A 24,675-nucleotide genomic window follows, 5' to 3' on the forward strand; every position below is an offset into this window, starting at 1 on the left:
ACTCAATTAATTGATTACAATTAAAAAAAAAAAAAAGATAAAAATAATTTATTAATTATTTTATGATTTTAAAATGTAATAATTTATTAATAAAAAAAATAAAAATGAATTAACAAATAATTTATTTTTTATTTAAATATTTTCATTTCATTTCATATTTAATTACTTTATTATTTATATTATTATTAATTTATTATTTAATTTAAATATTAATACAAAAATTATTTAACTTAACGAATCATTTAATAATTAATTAACTATTTACATCAAAATAAGGTCTGGATACACAACTACTAGAGCCAATCCACTGCTAGCAACATGTATACTAATACGCAATGAGAGTAACAATATAAACGATTATTCTTTGTCTCTATGGATGAATAAATAGCATTAATTAAATAATCTCAAAAAGAAATAGCTTTGATTGCAAAGCCCCAATCACAAGAGAGCTCATTCATGAGAATCAAGGATGTTAAGAACCACATGTTACACAGGACAATATGGAGGTGAACACATGCACACATACATATGAAAATATGAATACCCAGGTCGGTTGAATGGGAGAAGTCAGCAGCCTACCTTTTCCTCTTTCTCTTCATCATTCTCAGCTGCTTTCTCTTCATCAAACTGTTAATACATAAAAAAAATATTGTTTCTAAGTCCACATTTTGAAATGCTGATGAACAAATTCCTCAAATGAAAAAAGGGTTATTAAAGTTACGGTCAATGGACATCATCACATTGTTAATACAGAGCAGACTTGTTTTATAATCCATCATATGAACTACAAATCCCCTAATCAGAGACGAGTTATTAAAATTAGAGAAAAGATGCAATGATGACCCCATTAATTACTTATTCCAAGCATCTCAATCCATTGCAATTTATCATACACTCTCTTACCGTGTGTTCCCCACATTTCCATGTAATATTATCACCAACACCAATGGATCTTGTTTTTCCTGGTGCCCTTTTATCATAGGTTGTAAATACTTCGATGTTTTTTGTTTATCTCTTCCATGAACCTCGATCTTTGTATGAAAAAATGAAAAACTTGAGGCTTGGAAGAGGGACTTTGCGAAGATTTACTGTTATGCTCTGTTTTGACAATATAAACATTTAATATAATCCAAAGTGCATCAAATTGGAAACAAAATGAATAACCCTGCCAAATACACTTTGGCTATGATTCATTGATCAGAGGGGCCTCTGAATGAAGGTTAATGGACAAGATTGATCAACAATAGGTTTACAGAGAGAGAAAAAAGTCTCATCGAGCGAAACATCACAAAGACACCTGAATGACATGGTTAGTGAGCTCACAGGGAATGTGTCAGTCTTGGAGGGAGTCCTAGATACCATTTTTAATAGGGTCTGTGGCTTGTAGAGCTGCTACACACAACACACACACATATACACACCTGGTAGGTCCTCCTTCCACATTCTGAAACCCATCCCACGTGTGGAGACAGCAACCAACAACAGTAAGTTGCACACACGTGTGTATATATATATATATATATATGACTCCATTCCACCTTCTGAACCCGCATATGGAGCAGACTCAGATGTACCTTGGAAGCTACTTGGGAGGTTACGCGGATCTATATAGTCGCCACTTCGGGGATAGAGGTGGATACAGAGCACGGGTAAGGAGATAGTTTGGTCCATGAGACATGGTTCCTTGCTGGGGTGAAGATGGATGCTTCAGGACTGGGGAAGGCTCCGTTCAGTCTGAGATACTCACGAGTGGCGATGACTACGGCGGCGCATACACACGCACACACATACATGAATCGTGATTTATACGTACACATGCACGATTGTGATATGTACACATATTGTGCATATTATATGCACACTTGTTGACATGTGATCATACACATATTGTACGTGATATATTATACATATTATATACCACATATTACACACACACACACACACACACACACACGGACCGCTGATTGATTCATGTTCCAAATTGGATTGTTCCAAGAATTCCCAATGTCAGTTGTACTCTATTTGATGGTGGACAATCTACTTCTAGATCTGCTCAAGACCAATCAAGACTTGAGGTGCCAAGTGAAGAACACCGATTTCAAGCAGACTCAGAAAGCCTTTGCAGATGACCTGACACTGACAACAAGAAGTGTCCCCAGGTGTACTGAGATTTTATACTTGGTGGAGACATTTCTGAAGAATGAAGGCAAAATCTACAAAGTGCAGAAGCCTAGCCATGAAGAAGCTACAACCAGTTCGATTCAATAGGACTTCAACATCATATATCCTTCATGAAGAAATCTTATGTACATCCTCAAAGTGTTGATGTGCATCCTCAAAATGTTCATGCAGATCAAGCCAGGAAGCGGCCACACCCAGCCATGGTTTCCAACACTCAGGGAAATTTGTGCAACTGAGGCCTTGCACAAGAGTATAATCTTTAGGCTTGATAGATTTCCCTTGGAGGCATTTGCAGTCTGAGAAATTCTCTCTCTTCTATACCATTCAGGAAATACAACATTCATGTAATGCAAGATATAAACATTTCTGTTCAAAGAAATGAATAGAGGAAGTGATGTCAGGTATGGCATGCATAAATATATGCAGTTTAACAAATATTTGTCAATCGGTAGAGATGTTAACATGCAGTTTATGCATTCCAAGGCTTGCTTTGAAGTATACCTTTGGGTCCATAATGATAATGATGTTCCACACCCTATTTACTTCATGCATCCACTTATGAGCATATTCAATGTTCTAACCAAATTATTGACATGAACTTTAACTTGACATCTGCAACTTACACATTCCATTTAATCTTAGAGTTAGACAGTGGATTTAGCCGGGCAGAGAAGACTCAATGGTCCGCTCTTTTACCACGTTATCTTTAACTTCAAGAAAGCCAATGCAGACAATCGAGCTGGCTTTTTGTCATCATCCAAAGGACAGTGTGCTTTGAGATACAGAACACCCAAGATGGCATTGCACAATCAATGTTAGTGGTTTTTGAATTGAATCTCCCACATTTGACCTGGACTATAATTACAATTTCGCTTCGCTGGTCAAGACACCTCACACGCATGGAAGATCCTGACCGATGGAGTTTTGTACTCGTCGAATAATGATAGAAGTTTGACCTAGAGTTGACCTTTGACCTTTTGACCTCAAAAATAGTTGGTTTCCGAAATCAGTGAGGCACTATGCAAATACTGTTAAATTTTCAAGTCAGTTGGATGAAAATAGATGATTTTGGAAGTTTGACCTTGAGTTGATCTTTGACCTTTTGACCTCAAAAATAGTTGGTTTCCCAATTTAGTGAAACACTATGAAAATGCTGTTAAATTTTCAAGTCAATCGGATGAAAATTGATGATTTTCAGATGAAAATTGATGATTTTGGAAGTTTGACCTTGAGTTGACCTTTGACCTTTTGACCTCAAAAATAGTTGGTTTCCCAATGCAGTGAGGCAATATGCAAATGCTTTTCTATTTTCAATCAATCGGATGAAAATTGACGGTTTTCAGATGAAAATTCATGATTTTGGAAGTTTGACCTTGAGTTGACCTTTGACTTCAAAAAGAGTTGGTTTTCCTATTTAGAGACTCAATATGCAAATGCTGTTCAATTTCCAAGTCAATTGGATGAAAATTGATGGTTTTCCAGATGAAAATTAATGATTTTGGAAGTTTGACCTTAAGTTGACCTTTGACCTTTTGACCTCAAAAATAGTTGGTTTTCCAATTCAATGACTCAATGTACAAATGCTGTTCAATAGGCTTCTCAATTTGGACGACCTCTACAACTTGGTGAAGTTTCGTGACAATTGGTTTAGAATTGTGACCTGTAGGCCGGTGACAAACAAACATACAAGACAGAATAAAAAACGGAACCGACCAATATACTTGAAAAATCTTCGATTTTGGAAGTAACAAACAAACAGACAGACAGACACACGGACTCAAATGCAATACCCTCTCCTCTGGCGAGAGTAACAAGAAAGAGCAATCAGAGATTGCAGACCCTCACCAGGACATGTTTTAGTGGTTTTTAAGGCTTTTGTGTTAAAACAAATATGGCGGCCGAACCACCTGACCAATGATGCCATAATTCTTTTTTTCTGCACCAATTTATCCCTAGATGATGCTCTAGAAAATTCGTCTTGATCGGATGAAGTTTTGTACTTGTCGAATTATGACGTCATATGGAGGCACCTACGACATCATTAACATATGTTATTCCACTTGGAGAGTTCTTTACAATGAGCCATGTCTCAATTTTTTCTATGCAGCGTTTTCGGAGATATAGAGGTGCAAAGTTTGTCGTTTTTTCCCAAGATGGCACCTGTACCACATGACCTATGACGTCATAATTATCATAAAAAAATTATACAGGAGGTGGTGCACCGGTGGTGAAAGTTTCCTGTCAATTGGACCAACTGTCGCAGAGAAAATCATATTTATTCTGTGCAGACAAACAAACAGACAGACAGACTGACAGACAAACGGACTCAAATGCAATACCCTCTCCTCTGGCGAGGGTAACAAGGACATTCATAGACAAATAGATGAATGAACACCATGGAATAGAGCATCCAGCACCATGAGAGATGTGCTCAGATGGAAGCTCCAAGCAGTCATATTCTGTCAGACCTTACTTAGTGAGACAACATTTCAGAAAGCAAATTCATAGTTGTTCTACGCCCAAGCTGAATACCAGAGTTACCTTGAGACAAGTATGAAAAATAAAGTGCACTTCTAGTAGTCAAGTCAAATCGGAAAAATCAGTTTGATCTCGTTGTGGTTGAAAGCCAATAGCCTGGAGTTAGTCAAACCCTCGTTGCTATGGTGAGATAAATATTTTTAATTTGGAGGAGGTAAACTGAATTTTTTTTGCGGTTCAATGCAATACCTTTTGCAAGCATTAACCAGCAGCCTCTAAATCCAATTTCCTGTACAACTCTCCCAAAACAATTTCTGGCAATCAATGTCGCTGCCGTTTCTTAAGAGCAAAGCAGAGAACAAGTTTGCAACCGTGGGAAACAAAGGAAGCGAGCAATTTATGCATCAATGCCTGGTGTTCTCCTTTGTTTGGCAAGGTCATAATGATGACATTTGTGTCAAGCCCCTCCCTTAGGATGACAAGCACCAGCTGTTCCATTCAAAATGTTCTGCTGTGCGGCTTTTAATGGGGGCATTCACTGAACCACAAAAGTGTCGCGCACTGGATTACATTCCGACCACCAGACCATAAAAGATCTGTGGGTGTAGCGAGATAAAAGTGCTATGGTGATACAGCAAAGTAACCACAACACAACAGTATCTAGAGCTTTACCACAAAGCATTATGACATCATTTGTTGGGAAATGATACAGGGCCAAACCTGCGCTCACAGGGCACAGAGGCCCAAGGAAACAGGCATTGGTAACCTTGGTAGCCCTATATTTACCAATACCTGGCATAATACTTAACCGACTATCCCATTTGAGTCATTGTTCTTGTCACAATCAGGGAGCAAACAATTTCCAGTGCTTGATGACATTCATCGCTTTGTGGTTTTAGCACAGGTGCAGCGCTCTTTAAAAGTAATCCATGTCACAAAAAAATCGGAACAATGATTTCCTAATGATCCTTGGTGAACAGCAGTTTCAAGCACCACTACAGCAGTTTCATTGTAGGAATTTGTAAACTTGGGTGAAAATGACATTTCAGATGGTAGTGAGTTTGCCTCGGAGTTCTTTGTTCTTGGGATTGATTCCGTGCAGCATAGGATCTGGCTAAAAGTGGGATTTGGTGGTGGAAGCAGGGAATATTGCAACATGGAACATGTCCTTTAAAATACAGGACAATAAGATTGCTGCCCAATTGGTTTAATATAATACAAGTTCCCTTACAAGGAAATTCCAGGCAGGAGGAGGCCATTAGGCCCATCAAAGCCTGCACTGTGGTTGGTTGTCCATGCTCTATGTTTTTAAATGCCGCGCATCAAGCGACGAAGCAGCAAGTACCATTTTTGAAGTCTTTGGTATGACTCAGTCGGGATTCGAACCACCAACCTCTCAGACTCAGAGTGGATGCTCTGGTCTACCCATTACACCACCCAGTGTCTGGGCAACCAGGGATCTCTTGTTTGTACTCACTTCTGGATGTTAAACCTTGCAGACACAAGGACAAAGACTTTGCCTTGATGCCCTTGCCAACCTCTTTACTAAATTACTTGAGTGGCATGAGCAAATGGCTGACCACTTTACCCAATTAGGATCCATTTTGTTCTTCAATTGCCATGGTGTCCCCTGAGACTCCATGAATGGTGATCCTATGATGGGAGATCAGATGAGGTGTTTAAATGTTTATTGAACCATTTAAACACTTAACCAATAAAATACAGGCCTCTCTGTAAGACACAAAAAGCACTTGAGATATTGTAAATAATGTTGGTCCATACCTTGCATGCAATGGAAGGCCAACAACAACTAGAGAGTTCACAGAACATGTTACCCCACACAGTGTTCAGGTTTATATTTCAATTTTAATAAAAGAATCATTTTAAGGATTGTTAAAATTTTTTTGGAAGTTTAGCACAACTGAAGCAGGCTTATACATCACCCTATTTAACATGTCCAAATACTGCTAAATGGAAGAGTTTTGAAAGTGCGATTTATATTCTACGGTGTTCAAGTATATAATTCAATTTAAAAAAGAACCGTTGCAAAAGTTTAAAATACAGTAAATTAATTCTGGAATTTACCACCGTTGACGCAGTGCCTTATACACCACCTTATTTAACACGTTACATTAGTTATTCATGCTTTTTGTTTATGTCTTTTATGACGTCCTTAAAAAGCAGTTAGTTTCCTGTTTGAAATGATTTTAAATTTTGTTGCCAAGACAAGCAGACAGAATAAAAAACATTATCTCACTCCTCTCTGAGCATGTGTGATTGGGACAAATTCAGATAAAAAGTACTTTGAAACGGCAGGTTTGCTTTCAGATTAATGTTCCGATTTGCGTTCAAAATATAACATTCAATTTAAATAAGTTGTTTCTCAATCATAAACTGACATATGTGGACAGACATTAACCAATTGCTTAACCCTGCTCCTCGCTCCATGCGCGAGGGATAATAAAGACTCTATATTGTATCTCTATAATAATCTCTTGTAATAAAACTGTTGGAGTTTGCTCTGCTAGCAGTTTGTATCAGCTGGACGTTTCCAAGTTTAATTTAAAGTTAATTGCATCAGCACTCAATTTGGCACGTTGCAACAGATAGTAAATTATTCATTCATAAATATCCCACTGCTTATCTTCAAAGATATACAAAGGTACTGGCTGCGTTTGCAAAAAATTGCTCTGCTCAGCACTGCTCGTAATAATAGATCTCCACAGGAATAAGGGACTTTTGAAATGATGTTTGAATGATAAATGAGGCTTTTGAGCATGCGGTTTGTGTGTGCGTGTGTGGATGAACGTGTGTGTGTGTGTTTACACTGATTCAGGTCTGATTGGCAGGCACTTTTAACTGGCCATTGTTAGCGTGAAATCTGTGATTCAAATAATCTTTTAAACATGTTATTCAGCATTGTGACGATTAGTGGTGATTTCCAAATGGTTAACCATAAATGTTCTGTTTCAGAATGCAAATCAGACTCATGGAAATACGAGAAAGGCCCATGGATAAGGGGAGTCGGTTCCTATCATTTCCTGTTAATACAATTGGCGAGCAGAGGTCGTGGTTAAATTGGTTAGCGGAGGCCGTGGTTATAACACACACACACACACACACACACATACACACACACACACACACACACACACACACACACACACACACACACACACACACACACACACACACACACACAAACAACATGAAGACCGAGACCTGGGAGGGCTCCGTTCCACCTTCCGAAACCGGCACATGGACATGACAACCAACAATACACACAAATTGATGCTTCTCCTTTCACCAATATATGCAAAAACTAGTAACATTTATTTGGTGGCCCAGGATCCAAACAAAAAATATATATCTTTATGACATTCACAACCCATACAAGTCCTTCTCCAACGCCCTCCTAATTTCTCTCCCAAACATGATTAATAGTAAATATCATCATTTTGAACTTAACCTGTGCATCAACAAGCCCCATAAATGATCATCCATCAGTGCCACAAAGCACAAAAGTTTGGGTGGAACGACCATCTACAAACCTTCGTCCTTTCACGGGTCCACATGGTTGGGAGTTTTTGCAGTACGGGATGCAAGATATCAACTTTTTGGACGAGTTAATCAGGAAGTTCTCCAACTGTTTCATTGTGCAGAGGCACTCCCCTTTCTCGCAGGTATGTTTACAAGTATTTTCTGCTTCTTTAAAAGTTTTGTTAGTCATTTCATTGTACAATTCTTATCTGGCAGCCATGAAATATGTCCATGCCATCCCCATTGACTTCACTACATGGGGTTTCTGCACTTGTTCACCTAGCAATCTGGGGCAGATTACATCATTTCAAAAGTGCTGCATTACCATGGACCACCACCCAAATGGGGCAGTATGCAATGGTCACATAGATTTTGCAATAACAATATTCCTGTACAGATGCAGCATCGTGATAGTTCATTGCCTAATTAGGAGAACAGGTTTTAATATATGTGACAGGGGATCAAATAAATAAGTAAATTTACATGTCGTTACAAAAATGAAAATAGATAATAATAATAATAACAGTAATAATTTTTAATTATCCAGCCAAATTATATCAACTCTTCTCCAACCACCTCCCCTGCCCCTTCTCAAACCCACAAACAACTCTGGCTGCTATCAGCATGGTGTCAACAAATAAAACAAGAAAGATATCATGCAGAGCACGATACTTGCAAAATCCACCCCCCTCCAAAAGAAAGTTGCCATGGGTACATCAAATTTTCCATTTCATTAAGATTAAAATTGACGATCTTAAAGCTCGGGTCAATCAGATTAAAATTGATGATTTTTCAGATGAAAATTGATATTAGAAGTTTGACTTTGAGTTGACCTTTGACCTCTTGAACTCAAAAATAGTTGTTTTCCTAATTCAGTGATGCGCTATGTAATTGCTGTTTAATTTTCAAGTTAATAGGATGAAAAAAAGATGATTTTTCAGATGGAAATTGATGATTTTGTAAGTTTGACCTTGAGTTGACCTTTGACCATTTGACTTCAAAAATAGTTGTTTTCGCAATTTAGTGACTCAATATGCAAATGCTGTTCAATTTTCAAGTCAATGAAATGAAAAATAACAATTTTAGAAATATGACCTCAAGATGACCTTTGACCTCAAAATCAATAGTGATCCACCAAATGATCAAGTTCAAGTATAACTGCAGAAATATAATAAACTGTGGAATGATTTGCCAGAAGTTTGGCACATCTGTTCTATTCCTTCCGTCATACAGAATTCCCACATACAGCATACACATTTGTGATTACACACTTTAAATTGCTAACATCAATGGAAGAAGAAATAAAATCAAACTTCCTCTATTCAAAACATCATCAAGATGCAGTTACACAAAATGGTGGGCAACCCCAGGCTTATAACGAGTGACCTTATGTGTACGTGAAACACATGACGAACGCAAATGCCTTACAAGTTCCAAGTTATACCAACAGTACCAGAACAATAATAGTTATGTGATTACTTGGTCGTTATAGATACGTTTTCTCACTTTTGGTTTTATGGTGTTGTTTATTATGGGTGGCTACATTTAGTTCTGCAGATAACTAACATAGGTACCATGATCCCAATGTTGTTCACAAACATACCTATATGCCCCCATTGTCCCTTATACATTCCCTTCTTACAAATCATTACATCAGATTCTTCAGTGTCATCATCGTCGTAATCGTCAAGAATTTCTCCAGTGAAGTAGAGGACAGCACGAGGAATGAGTCGCTCTCGAAACAACTGCCCCATCTCAAAATCTGTCGCCAGCAATGTCGCTTCTTCTTCATCCTGCATTGGTGGCGGCACACTGAAATTTATTGGAGTTCAACATGATGCTCAGATACTCCAACTAGCAGTTTGTTCTCCACCACACATATTTTACAAAATTATTGTGAATGAATTAACATCTATATTATGCTCTCTTTAATCCCCCTCACTAAGAGGAGCTGGTGTATTTTGGGAGAAATTTACAGGAGGAACAGAGAGTGAAGAAAGCATTTAATTGTCTGCGAAACAAGGAAAAAAATGGTCTGTGATCGTTCAATTTTCAATGCACCTCTTTCATTCCAAACTCACCAGGTCATCAGCCATCACCAACGGTTCTGCGGGTAAAATTGAACAAATGCACAATTACAAGAAGTCCAGTACACTCGTCTGAAATGGCTCTATAGCTCACAATTCTTTACTGTTATGGTTGCACAATCAACTTAGTTACTCAGTAGCTAAGAAAAGACAAGTCCACAAAATTTTTGAGGCACCAGGAAGATACAGAAATAAATAAATCAATTACAGGCCCATACTCTTTAGGGAAGTCCAACTAGTTGAGAAATGCATCTAAGCTCGGACCAATTTGGGATGGGTCGACTTATATTTGACACAAGGTGCAGGAATTAGGAATTTGTTCAGGGGGTCTGTGATAGTTCGCCTCCTATTCGCGAAAGCCCCCGTGGGGTCTATAACGTACACCAACGACCAGTGCTGGCAGACGTGTCCTTGAGTTTAACGTCCATCCGATGGACGGAGCACACATTGATGCCTCTCCTTACCTGTGACGCACCAGGATGACAGTTTATAGATTGGCCATGATTCAAACCCAGCTAGCTACATAGCTCAGAGGCATGTGTGCATACCTGTAGGATATCCTGCCCAGATCAAAGTAAAAAGAGTCGGCAGATTGATAGTTTCAGGTTTCTGTCGTCATCGACTCTGCAGTTTGCAGTTGGCAGAATTCATGATAACCACAATGGCAAGAACCTCAGAATGGAAAGTGCAAAGCAAAACCAAAAGCACAACCAAGTCGAGTGGAAAAGCACAGAATAACCTAATTAGAACATAGGACATATAAAAGCTGACCATGTGGGGGGTTGAAGAAAGAGAAAAAGGATCCTGCGGACGAAGACCGTGTCGCGCGGCGTGTGGCACTGCTGCTTCGATGATTCTGCGAGTGTTCCTGCACAGTGTGTGCTGTTACATCCCGGCCTTCTCGCCAATTTATGGGGCACCTGGTGCATAGATCCGAAAGTGAGGTATCAAAAGTTACAAGGCAGGAATAAATGCAATTCATTCAATTTTTGTCAAAAACAAAACAAAACAAAAGACAATCCTGTTGCTTGGAGGTGTTACACAATTAATGCCTTTTTGAGTTTTTACCACCGATTGAACTATCAATGTACAGTGCGTGTACATTTGGAAGTTGAAATATGCCTATTATTTGGCTTAATATCCAGCGTCAACTACCATTCATTCATTTACGCCGTGATATACAGAGCGTTGGTTCCCCCAATAGTCCGGCAGCTAAGCTAAATATAGCATAACAATTGTGCATTTTGTGATACAAGCACCAAATTTGGCACACTAGTAGACTATCATATTATGAAAAGATCTGGATATTGGGCTATCTCAAATTCAGAGATTTGATTTTTGCAAGATTTGCAGATTTTGTAGATTTGCAAGCTGAGATTGCAACGCCAGGGACGGCCGACTCCTTCCTGCGAGCTGCCCACGTCACCCGCACAAGAAGAGCTCGTCAAATCACTGCAGCGGCACTGCACATCCTGCAACACCGTGCGTATGAACGCCACTGTATGACATATGTTGATGATGCAGAAGACCTGCCTGAGTTCGAAGACTGGTGTCACCAGAGAGGAGAAGACATTCCCAACTTTCAGTACTGGGCAACTGTGCTGGAACTAGAGATGTTGGTACTGGTCTACGTGAGTAGTGTAATAATGTTGCTTCTGGGACACCTCCGTTTAACATGTGAAATCCCTATCTAATGTCATTTACCCCCTTGTCTTTTTCAAAAATCATAAACACCTCTATTTCTCCCACCCTCATCTTTATGAACCTTTTGTCTGTAGTACCTATCCTTAATGTTGTTCATTAGACCACTCAAACACTACAAATATTTGTTTTCTCTTATAGACCTATCATCCTTCTTCTACATATCATCTGGCAGATTAATCTTTGACCCACTCAAACATTGACCCATTCACTTCCATATTAATTCTTTCCCTCCCTCATTGCCCCTAAACACCTATATTTCTCTCACCCTGTTCTTTACGAACCTTCTAACCTTTTGACATGTTATCCTTATTCATTAGACCACTTAAACACCTGTGATCCTTCTGACCTCATGGACCTTTTAACCTTTTACTCTTAATATCATCTGGTGAATATAACCCACTCAAACAACGACCCTACAAATATTTGTTTATGCGTGGGAAATAATTTAATTCTCCTACAACTCTCTTCACCATCTAATATATTAACAAAAAATATGTTTGAGTTTGGTTCTTTATTAAGATATTTTAACTGAGCTAAGATAAAATGGTAAACCTCCCTCAATGTTCTTGCTTGAGCGCCTCCAGTGCCACATACCATTTTTAAATTAAAGTATATATTTTCCTGACAACCATCAAAGTTTTCCGTCCACTCAAAAATATTTCCATCTTTTTTACCCAATTCACCGGTATTTAAATTAATTCTCTTATTTGTTTTGTGAACTTTTTTACCAGTTGCCTTTTCAATTATACCTATTTGATATTTTTCACATTCATTATGTTTTCCATTTATATACCAAGGTTGATTACACCTCCACTCTTTAGTCTGGTTGATACTTGGTTCTATCATTTATATAATAGTAAAAAAGGCGGCGGTAGCCCGTTAAAATCCCCAACCCCCCCCCCCCCCCCCTTTTTAACTTATCACTTATATATATCTTATCACTTATATATATCTTATCACTTATGTATATCTTATCACTTATATATATATCTTATCACTTATCACTTATATAACCATAAGGGAGACTATCAATTCCATTTTCTAAAATAAACCTCTTATCATCAAAAGCCCCCAATGCTTTCTTATTTATCTCTTCTGAATATAATTGATGTTTATAACTTCTTATTCCATTAATCTTTCTAAACTCTTCTTTCTTTGTTGTTAAACAGTTATAATAATCCTTAAAGTTTATTGTTTCTTTAATAACATTTTTCTTTACACCTTTTAACTTCTTATCAGTCTTTTCAACGTTATTCACAATGTATTTATAAGCATAAGCCTTTGACCTCAATCCCACAAATTCACTCATAACATTTCCTCCTAATTCATCCTTGAACTTTCCAATCACCTTTTTATTTTTAGAAGAGAACAACTCACTCTCTGGACTGTAATTACTCGTGTCATAGATATTAATGTCTCTTTTCATGTCTGAATAAACATCGTTGGTATTAATTTTCAAAATAAAACTATCTGTATCCATATAAAGTAGATTAACATCATTTTGATATTTCTTCCTCAAGTTATTATAAAAGTAATCATACATTAATGACTTTGATAAATCAAGAATTGTTGTTCCAATATAAATAGGTTTGTTCATTTCAATACTCTCTTTAATCAAATGGATCGCACAAAAGTTCTCAGTAAAGACCTCAGCTCGAGTAAAACTCGGTCTATTAATTAATTTTGATGCTTGTTCCCAAGATGTTGATAGTCTGATATTTTGTCTTTTCCTCACATTCTCCATAGTCTTACCAAAGACCGCATTATTCATCAATTTATAAAAGTCTTTCTCAAAATCTGTTTTTGACTCTGTTCTTCTTTGTGTATTAAAATCAATGTACCCCTTTAACCAATGACTTTGATTGAACTTTAGAACCCTATGGATCTTCTCTACTCTTAGACCTTTTGATAAATATTGTCGCAAATTTCTTTGGTGTAGAACATAATTTTTCTTGTTATATAATGTAGTAAGTAATTTTTCTGTTGATTCACCTATATCAAACGATCGTTGATAATCACTCAACCATTCTTTCTTTGGACTTGCTTTCTCACAAGCAAATGGGAGATCTTTGTGTAGGTTATGGAGTTCCTCTGGATATTTTAAATCAATTTCAAAATAATAACCAACTTTTTCTTCATCCAATTCTTTTTGTGTAGAGATACATACATCTTGTAAAACGTTTTTGTAGTCTTTTTCCTTTACCCATCTAAGTTTTCCATAAGGAAGAGCCTGAGACATTGCCCAGCCATACAGGTTGTTCGCGTCATAGTACATCAAGTAAGAACTCTCTTTCGTTGGATCATAATTTGGAAGATATTTGTTATTTGCTTTTGCGTATCTACTCGAGCAGACTTGTGAAATTCCACCTCTTTTTGCCTTTTCAATCATCAAAAGCATATCAACATCGGTTATCAAATCCAAATCTTGTTTTGTCATTTTCAACATCGCACTCCAGGCCAATCCAGGTGCTGTGTAGTAGTGAGCAGGATCCAATCCATATCCAGTGCGACAAACAGATCTAAAGGCTTCAAATACATCGGCCAATAAAAGCACATCAGTTTTGAGATACAAATCGTGATACTCGCCAAGATTCTTGATGTTATATTTTTCCCAAACATTTTGTGCGTGTACATAATCTTTATCAGATATATGACTATTATTTAATTTGTTATAGAAATTTTCTTTTGAAGGAAGTTGTGTTTCATTGAATCTCTCAAATGAGTCCATATAGTCATAGGGGTAAATTCCCTTTTGTGTTAGAAAATCTTTATCTAAAAAATACTCTGAAAGACATGGAAACTCTTTTAGATTTTGAACCAAGTTAACCAATGGACTTGCCATGAATTTAAATGTATCAAGAAATCTGATATGAGTAATAGGAGATGTGTGAATTGTTTTTGTGAATGAAATGTATTTCTGATCCGTGTTTGGAATTGCTGAGATACTTCCAGAAGTCTTTGAGAGTTCCTTGATAAATAGATGTGTATCATAATGAGCGTTGTTATGAAGAAAGACAGGAATGAAAGAGGGGAGTTGATAATTAATATTACAACTTTGATGAGCCGGACCTCTATATTTACCAGTGAGATGACAATGGTCTCTAACCTTTAGACCTTTACCAATTTTCTCCTCACAAATATGACAGACATTGTTTTTTATAAATTCCCTTTTTTCTTTACTTGTTAAGGACATTGGTTTATTGGTTTCTCTCATTATCTTGGTTAATCGAACACAGTCTTTTTCTAGTCGTTTCACAAACTCCTCTGGGGTATTTGAGCCTCTATACATCTCTAACTTGTTATATTTATCACCAACGGATGATTTGATATAATAACAAAAACCACAAGGAGTATGTTTTTGATATTTATTTGTGTATGATTCTTTTGGATCTTGAGAAGCAGTATCAATTTTTTCTAAAATACTTTCAAAATCAGCATATATAACAAATGGATGTTTGATCTTTTTATTTTCATCTTTGAATGTGATCTTTGAGCCTTCTTTGGGCATATTGATTACCGTTGATTTATGTTCGCCACAATAATTTGAATGTTTATCTAATCTTTCTTGTGAATTGAAGAAGTTAAGACAACGCAAACAAATATATATTTTATTTGTTCTCTTACAGACTTGTGGTTTTATTAATTTAGCAATATCTTTGATGTATGTATAATGTGAATTTTCGTCTGAATTAAAATATAGAAGATTAATATGAGTTTGTTTACAATTGTCAGAAAGCTTTAAAACCTGAATGTTGTTTGTTTCTGTTAGACCATAAACATTAACTGATAAATTATTCATCTTTTCAAATTTAGGAATATCATTTAAAGTCACCGGAAACTTTAGATCTTTCGTATTTAATGTATTCTCATATTTTTTATAATGAGATACTCTTTCATCATGAAAATGTGGAGGATGTAAGTGTGCTAAAATAGACCAGAGAAAACATTTATTGTCTTTATTTTTGATATTGATAACTGCTTTTCTATTTTTGATAACACTGGGTAAATCAATGTAAGAAGAAGCTTTTAGAGGATCTGATTTAAGAATATGAATGTCTATGTAAATAATTTTTCCTATATTGAATCCACTTCCTACGATTGAATTATCCACATCTTGCTCTTGTTTAATAAGTTCATCATAGACTCCTGATGTTTTAAAATCTTGATATGAAGATATAAAGTGTGGCTCAGTTCTCATGTATGGTGCATCTATAACTCCTTCATCCTTTGTCATTTCTAATTTTACTCCCATATAAAATTTAAGTGGTTTCATTTCCTTTAGTGTTTTTTCAATCAACGTTTGAACAGCAGGTTTAACTATTTCTACAGCATCAACTATAGACTCTGGTTCAGGAGGTTTGAAGTTAAAGACTCTTATTTTAATATGTCCTTTGAATGCTCCATCAGAGTTTTTAGTTGTGATAAAATTTGATAAATGTAGATTTGTTTTAAGATGTATTTTGAAGCCTTTCTTGAGGATATTTTTATTACATGTAGAACAGTGTTTTGTTTCAGGTGGAAGAGGGGAAAGTTTGTTTAAAATGTTGTATGTATGTTTTGCGGTGAGAATATGTTGTTTATAATATTTTACTTCCTTCTCGCAAGTATCACAATAAACCATATTTATAGCGTGAGAAAACGTGGTGTTTTATATATATCACTGTGCTTAAAATAAAACACTTTTGAGCTTTACAGCTCCGTTTTATATATATCGCTGTGCTTAAACTAAAACACTTTTTCACTCAGAATCATCTAAGTCATAACTATCACATGAATACTCAGAATCATACTCAGTCATCAATAAAGCTACTCTCATAACTATCATTTGAGCACAAACTATTAGTATCATAACTATCATCTGTGTTCAATGAAATACTATCATCACCATCGTCCAAGTTCAATGAAATACTATCATCACTATCGTCTGAGTTCAATGAAATAGTAAAATCTTCACTGCTGTATTGACTCATATTTAATTAGCAAGAAAAATATTCCCATCAATATCTATATACTTTCTTTCATTAACAGATTCAATCTCTACAATTTTTATATCAAAAGTTATCTTTAAATAATCTCTAACTATCATAGAACGAAATGACATTTCACCAGAAATATTAACATCATTCATTTTACTTAGATCTACACCCTTTGGATTATTAAAGAAAATACAAATGTCTCCTCTAGAATTATTAATGGTCTTATCATTCTTTTTCAAAGTATCGTGGTCAATCACTTTTTCAAGCTTTGAATAAATTGCCAGGAGTAGAGGAGAAACTTTTGTTAGATTTACTTTAATGGATGTCTTTCCAGGTATAGTTAGAGCTCTTCCTTTAAATGAAATAGAGGGGCTCATGTTATTTTCCATAACTGGTTTTACCCAAAAATTTCCATATTTATCTTTGTTCAATTTAACATCTTTGACATATTTTTCTATATCTTCCACCGAAGTAGAGATTGATTGAAATTTGTCTTTTGTGCTTTGAAACATTGTATTTATTAATGAATAAACTTGCGTTTAGTTTAAGTAAAAATTTACCACATAAATATGATAAGTTCTGAAGGATATTTAGAATTTCCAGACTCTCCATATGATAAATTAGAGAATTGTCCGGCTTGTGATAGAGTGGGGCTTAATGATGAGGATTCATATAAACAATGTATTTTCTGTGATTTAATTTTAATTAATGATAATAAGAAATATAAAAAAATATACAACTCTTTTAAATTAGAACCAAAAATGAATTACTTTACAAGATTAATAAGAGAGATGAATGTTAAGTATTGTGATGATAATACACCATTTCTTTCAAGGGAAGAGACTAATTGTATTGAGGAAATGTATAAGGGTTTAATGATATTTATTATTCAAAATAATTTTAATGGAAATGTTAATACAAGATACTATATAAATAAAATAATGGATTATTTTGAAATTAAACCCGAACTCAGGATAAAATATAGAGTTTCTCAAATAGCTCAAAAAAAGTTGGATAACTTGTTTTCCAAATATATAAATGAATGATTTTTTACCCGTTTGGGAAAATAAGATAAAATTTAATAACCATAAAAACATTCCAAATTCATTGAGATGTCTAATAGTTGGTTCAAGCGGATGTGGAAAAACCTGTTTACTTTTAAAGATGCTCCTTGGTTCTAATTTTTTAGATTATGATAATTTAATAATTTTTACAAAGTCAAGTTTTCAACCCGAGTATCAACTACTCTCACAGGGTTTTAATGCGGGTCTTAAAAAGGAAGACATTATCGGTTTATTTAAACTTCAAAACAAACTAAATGATTATAATATTGATGATATAATACAATTATTTTGTGATACACAGAAATCAAAATCGAAACCCATAACTTGTATTCTCAGTGATAATACGGATGATATACCTTCACCTCAAGATTTAGATAAATCAAAAAAGAACCTTGTCATCTTTGATGATTGTGTTAATGAGAGAAACCAAACAGTAATGGATAGCTACTATACAAGAGGGAGACATTCTTCTTGTAATTGTATATATCTTAGTCAATCATATTTTCAACTCCCTCGACGCTCAATAAGAAACAATGCCAATACTTTTATTTTATTTAAGTTAAATTCAATAGATGTAAATAATTTTTGGAGAGATAATTGCTCTACGTTATGTAGTAAAAAAGAATTTGAAAATTATATGAAACACACGATTGGAAAATATAAATATATTGTTGTGAAACAAGATGAGATACTAAATGATATTTTTCAATAAATAAATACAGAAAATGAATACTGAAGAAAGAGAAAGAAAGTTTAAGGAACATCAACAATTAGTTTCAAAAGTTGTTAAACAACAGGAAGAGATAAAGAAGAAACGGAGACAGAAACTAACTGGTGAAGAAGCCTTTGAAAGAAAACAAGAGAAATTCTTTAAACCACTTTTGAAAACTCAACACCCTACAGTTCCCACGGTAGAATTTACTCCGAAAAAACTTCAAATGCTCAAAGATTTTAGTCAGATAACAAAACAAGAACTTGGTGAATTAGAATATGATGACGAGGGATTATTTCGGAAACTTGAGCAGGTAAATCAACCCCCTAATTATGTTGTGGAAGCTCTTCAAAACAATGAATATTCTGCGGGTTCAAAAACCAGAGCAGGTCTCATTCCAACAGAAGAACCAGCAGTGTTTCATCTTGTGGAAGAAAAGGTATTGATATTTAATGATGAATTGATGTTCTTGAGTTCTACTCAACCAAATGTTAAATTAACTCCAAGATTAATGTTTCTTCTAACAAACCCCGGATTCAGCGGTTCAAAATATTTTGAGGAACCACTTGATATGGAAAGAGAGGAAGATAGGGTATATATTGAGTTGTTAAATACACTTGATTATGGAGTTTCTGTTGCTGGTAAAAGTAAGAAGAATGAGAAGGAGAAACATATTATTGATGCTTTAAGTAAGCTTGGTTCGGGTGTTAGTTTTCTTCCAAATGACCCATCACAATTAGTTAATAGGCTATTATTGTTATTAGGTAGTAAGAAGGCTGGAAACAACAATTGTTTTAATGAATCCTCAGCCATTTTAGATCAGTTGATGAACATGAAAATAATTAATAAATGTCAATACAAAGATATTTTATTAGATATTAAATAAGATGAGAAGCACAATTCTTAGTTTTAATTTCACAACGAGCGATTACACAGCTTCATTCCCTTACCCACTACAACTTGACCCCCTTACCTCATATGAGGCATCTTTGTTGTCAATGGAAACTTACAATACCCTTTTTAATATCACAGAGAAAAACAACAAGTTTAGTTATAATCCAGGCACTGCCTACAAAACTATAACTGTTTCACCTGGAGCTTACGAGATTTCTCAAATATCTTCAGAAGTCTCTCGCCTTATGAAAGAAAAAGGTGATGAACCAAAAAATATTGTAATAGATATTCAAACACACACTTCAAAATCAACTATTAAACTGAAAAATAATTATAAAGTTGATTTCACGATTGAAAATTCGTTCAGAGAGCTATTGGGTTTCTCTTCAAAAAAGATTGAAAATAACGGGACGTTTTACAGTGATAATGTTATCCAAATATCCTCCGGTATAAATTCAGTATTAATTCATTGTGATTTGATTGATGGTGCTTATAACGATGGAATAAGAACAAATACAATATTTTCATTCAGTGCATACTCAACCCCGATTGGTTATAAATTTAATATGGAACCAAAAAATCTTGTCTATTTACCTGTGTCAGGAAAAACCATATACAGAGTAAATTTTAGGATAACCGACCAAGATAATCGTATGATATCCTTTAATGATGAAATTATATCCATCAGAATTCACCTACGTGAAGTTTTTCAATAAATAAATAATGGTTATTGTAAGAAAACACGAGTTGGGAAAATATAAAATAATTACAGGGGAGGGCATGTTCCTTTCACCAGACTATACAAGGTATGTGGGTAAAGGATACTATAAACCTAAGAGACAACGGGGTGTGGGTCATCAATTTCGAAATAAAGGAGATGGGATAATTGATACTCTAATGGGTATTGGTTCAACCATTCTTAAACATAAAGACCTAATTGGTTCAACTGCTTCTCTCATGGGAAATGTAGCAGGTGTTGTAAAGAGTATAAAAGATGCTCAAAAGGAGTCCCATAAATTACAAACAATCAAAGAAATTAAAAAAGGTAAAACTCAACTATCTTCACAAGAACGACAAAAAATCATAAAAATACTTGGGTCAGGGTTTCAACAATTTTAATACTATATAAATACAAGTATGGAAGCGATTGATAGTATCTATGATTTGGATGATACGATTATCATTTCAAACTCTACTAAAAAGGAAGACTATTTTAAGGTAAATGCTATTACAGGAACCGACTGGAATTCAAACGGAACAAAAAGTTTTGAAATAAATAATCAACAAACTTACTTGAATATAGCTGATAGTTTCTTGCTGTGTAAATTTAAATTCACTAAGGCTGCGAATAATACTAATGCTACACTCGTAAATGATTTCTTCTGGAAAATGTTTGACAGTGTTCGCCTGTATATTGGAACACAAGAGGTTGAAGCGGTTGATTATGTCTCTGCTACATCTGAAATGATGAAATTTACACTATATTCGTTTGGTGATAGAATGGGTAAGGGAGCTGTTGAAGGCTTTATTCCTGATATGTCAACGGGAACAAACACAGACCCTGGTTATAGTCAAAGGAAGTCAATGTATAATGATGACGCAAAAGCTGAGAATAGTTTTACCGTAGCAGTACCTCTTAAAGGTATATTTGGATTTTGTGATTATGATAAAGTTTTGTATGGTCTTAAAATTAGATTTCAACTACAAAGGAATGATAATGTAAATAGATTGCTTTTTGGGGCTGAAAATGCTTTTGGCGACAATAATAAATTTGTTATTAATGATTTGTGTTGGTATATCAATGAATATACTCCTAATCTTAAAACGGAGGAGATGTTAAATAGAAGACTTAACTCAAAGAAACCGCTAAATGTATCATACCTTAAAAGAAGATGTCAACACGTTAAACTGGAACACACTACCTACACTTGGAATTTGGGTGTTCTTGAAGGAAAGCCACGATACCTATGGCTCATTTTTAAAAAACCAGATGGAGAGGAGGGTACTAATAAGAATAATGCGCTGAGTGATAATGCTAAGGTGAAACAACTTCGGGTTTCTCTTGATGGCACATTTTATCCGCGAGATAGATTGGAAATTGATTGGGAAAAAAATGATTATGCGGAAGCCTACAAGTCCTACCAAAAAGTGTGTGAAAGTAATGGTAATAATGATCCTATTTTGGATATGGTTGCATTTAAAGGTTTATATACAATCTACGCAATTGACCTGAGTTCTCAAAAGGAAACTATAAAGTCTAATCGAGTGGATACTTCTCTATACATTGAAAGAGGGGAGAATGAAGAAGTTGATGCTTATTGTTTGCTTTTGGAGGAAACAGAATTACAGATTAATACAGATAATGGTGTTATGATTAATATCACATAGGTTTTTTCTCATAAATAAATGGTAGGGGTATATGTTAATCAAATCAATCTTAATAAATTAACATCTTGTATTCAAAATCAAAAGCCTTGTATTATTAATGTTAATACAATTCAAAGAAAAGGAGCTGTAAGAATTGATGTTTTACTCACACACACACAAGTAAAAACACTAAATGATGTTGGATCACTTAAAATTAAAATGACGAAACCTATGTTAAAGAAATATTCAATAGACGAGTCAAGAGGAGGATTTCTCCCGTTTCTAATTCCTTTATTTGCTGGTTTAAGTGCGGCGGGAGCATTGACTGGTGGTATTTCAGCAGCGGTAAAAACTGCTAACGAAAGGAAGGCACAACTAAAAGCTCAAAAAGAATTGGAAAGACATAACAAGGAGTTGGAGAAACAAATTAGTGGAAGTGGTGTAATTGTAGATTTTGCTCAAAAACTTGAAAGTCTACCTGATAAAGCTAGATTGTTGGTTGGTGATATGCTTTCCTCTATCGCTCAAGCGGGTGTTAAACTAACTAAACGGGGTAATGGATTGTATCTTTCTCATAAATAAATGGATAAATGGTTTAAACAATTTGGAAAGAATACAACGTCAAATATAGAACTAGCCAAGTATTGTAAAACACTAAAAATTGATAATGTGGTAATCTGTATGAGAGATGAATTAATACATATAAATAAGAATACAAAGAATATTATTATGAATTTAGACACACAGAATGGTTCTCATTGGGTTTGTATTCATAATAGTCAGGATAAATATTATTTTGATAGTTATGGTATGCCACCACCTGTTGAAGTAATACAATTCTTACAGAATGGTGTTTATCAAACATTTCAAGTTCAAGAAATTAATTCTAAATGTTGTGGTCAATTATGTTTATATGTATTATTTCAACTCAACAATAATGAAAATTTTTATGATATCATTTTTAATCTAATATAAATGACTTATGTTGGAAAAGATGGTTCTATCTTTGGAAAATCCTCTCAGGATATTGATTTATCAAATTATTATACAAAGGCACAGGCTGAACGACAAAAATATAGTGTAAGTAAAAATATTAATATGAAGAATACTTATAAATTAATCAATTATCCAAACCCTACAGATGCGAATGACTTAATTAGATTAAGTGATTTATCACAATATATATTTTTAAAGAAAACAGCACGTTTTGTGAAAGAAGTAAAATTTACAACCACAACACCTGGTTATACTGACCATACACCTTTCCTCATTGAATTTAACTACCTGCTTACAATTGAATTTTATAAAGAAGGACATTTAGTTAATATGCGAATTAATAAATGGGGGTATGATATGCCTGATTTAGGGTATAATTGGTCTTTTTCAATAAACATAGAAGACCTACATGATTTAAATCAGTCTCGTAAAGAAGAATATTATCCACTTGGTGAGGATAAGGATTTATGTGGAAGTACAATTAGTAAACAACAAATACGTGATTTTAAGAAAAGAAAAATATATGATAGTATAGCGATGGTTCGCATGACAAAGAAGGAAGGTAATGAGATAAGGATAGAAAGCCGAGGAATACAAACCGATTTGGTAGTGGGAAGATGGGGTGGTATTACCTGTCATAATATTAATCTCACATATATTTCTGATACATAAATGGCAGGAAGAAGACTACAAGAGAATTATAATTTTTGTATTCAAGGATACCTACAAGAAAAGGGTGCTCGGTATTACATACCTTATGATTTGGAGCATATACATGGGAATTTTGTCATTAAAAACTGGCCTTATACTGATATTGTTAAACCCACAAATAGAGACTTGTTTAAAATATTAAATAAAAATGAACTTCTCAAAGTTATGAAATATAAAACTCTTTTAGAAATCGTCAACAAATCTTATTGGTATCCTATTATGAGAAAAATAATTATAGATACAAGAATATCTCAAAATCCAGATGAGTATATGTATAATATTCTTTGGGGTTCAAACTCAAGGGTAGCAAGGGATGAGGAAGGAGTTGAAGAAGAGAAGGAGCAAAGAGAGAAAAAGGAGAAGGAGGAAAGGGAGAGGGAGGAGAAGGAGGAGAGGGAGAAAAAGGAGGAGAAGGAGGAGAGGGAGAAAAATGAGAAGGAGGAAAGGGAGAAAAGGGAGAAGGAGGAAAGGGAGAAAAGGGAGAAAAAGGAGAAGGAGGAGAGGGAGAAAATGGAGGAGGAGGAGAGGGAGCAAAGAGAGAGGGAGGAAAAATATAAAAAGATGGAAATCATTGAGATTCATAAAAGATTGAGTGTATTAAAGCAAATAAATCAATCTCAACGCACCGAAGAGGAAATTAAAGAATTAACAACTCTTATGAAGATAATGGTTTCAAAAATAAGAACGTCAATGTCTTCAATTTCAGGGAGGAGATTTAAACGAGAAAGTGGTGAAGAAGAAGAAGAAGAAGAAGGAAAAGATTATGTGATTGATGATGTTGGTGTCATTGACTTTAGTTAGTTTTTATTTGTAAATAAATGGAGGAGAGAGTGAAGGCATTCCTTAGGATTCTTTATGTTTTAAAAATAAAGATTGAAATGTATATGTTGAAAACCAAAAAGGTTTTGATACTCTGTCGGAATTTTTCTGATAAATAAATATGAGTTATTGTCTCAAATGTAAAA

At 34.9% G+C, this 24,675-nt stretch overlaps 1 protein-coding gene across 1 annotated transcript in view; it reads right to left on the reverse strand.

Annotated features, from left to right (window-relative positions):
* Nucleotides 1-304: 304 nt before the first annotated feature.
* The window catches only part of LOC137424147 (nucleosome assembly protein 1-like 4), a 231,903-nt gene continuing 207,532 nt past the window's right edge, over nucleotides 305-24,675 (reverse strand). Inside the window, exons 10-13 of the mRNA XM_068111612.2 lie at nucleotides 11,058-11,206; nucleotides 10,281-10,306; nucleotides 9,852-9,992; nucleotides 305-627 (exon numbers count right to left, since the gene is read on the reverse strand). Coding sequence (XP_067967713.2) covers nucleotides 568-627; nucleotides 9,852-9,992; nucleotides 10,281-10,306; nucleotides 11,058-11,206 — 376 coding nt within the window. The 3' untranslated portion in view covers nucleotides 305-567. The remainder of the gene's footprint in view (nucleotides 628-9,851; nucleotides 9,993-10,280; nucleotides 10,307-11,057; nucleotides 11,207-24,675) is intronic.

Source organism: Myxine glutinosa, chromosome 3, assembly GCF_964187855.1.
Source record: "Myxine glutinosa chromosome 3, kmMyxGlut1.1, whole genome shotgun sequence".
NCBI lineage: Eukaryota > Metazoa > Chordata > Myxini > Myxiniformes > Myxinidae > Myxine > Myxine glutinosa.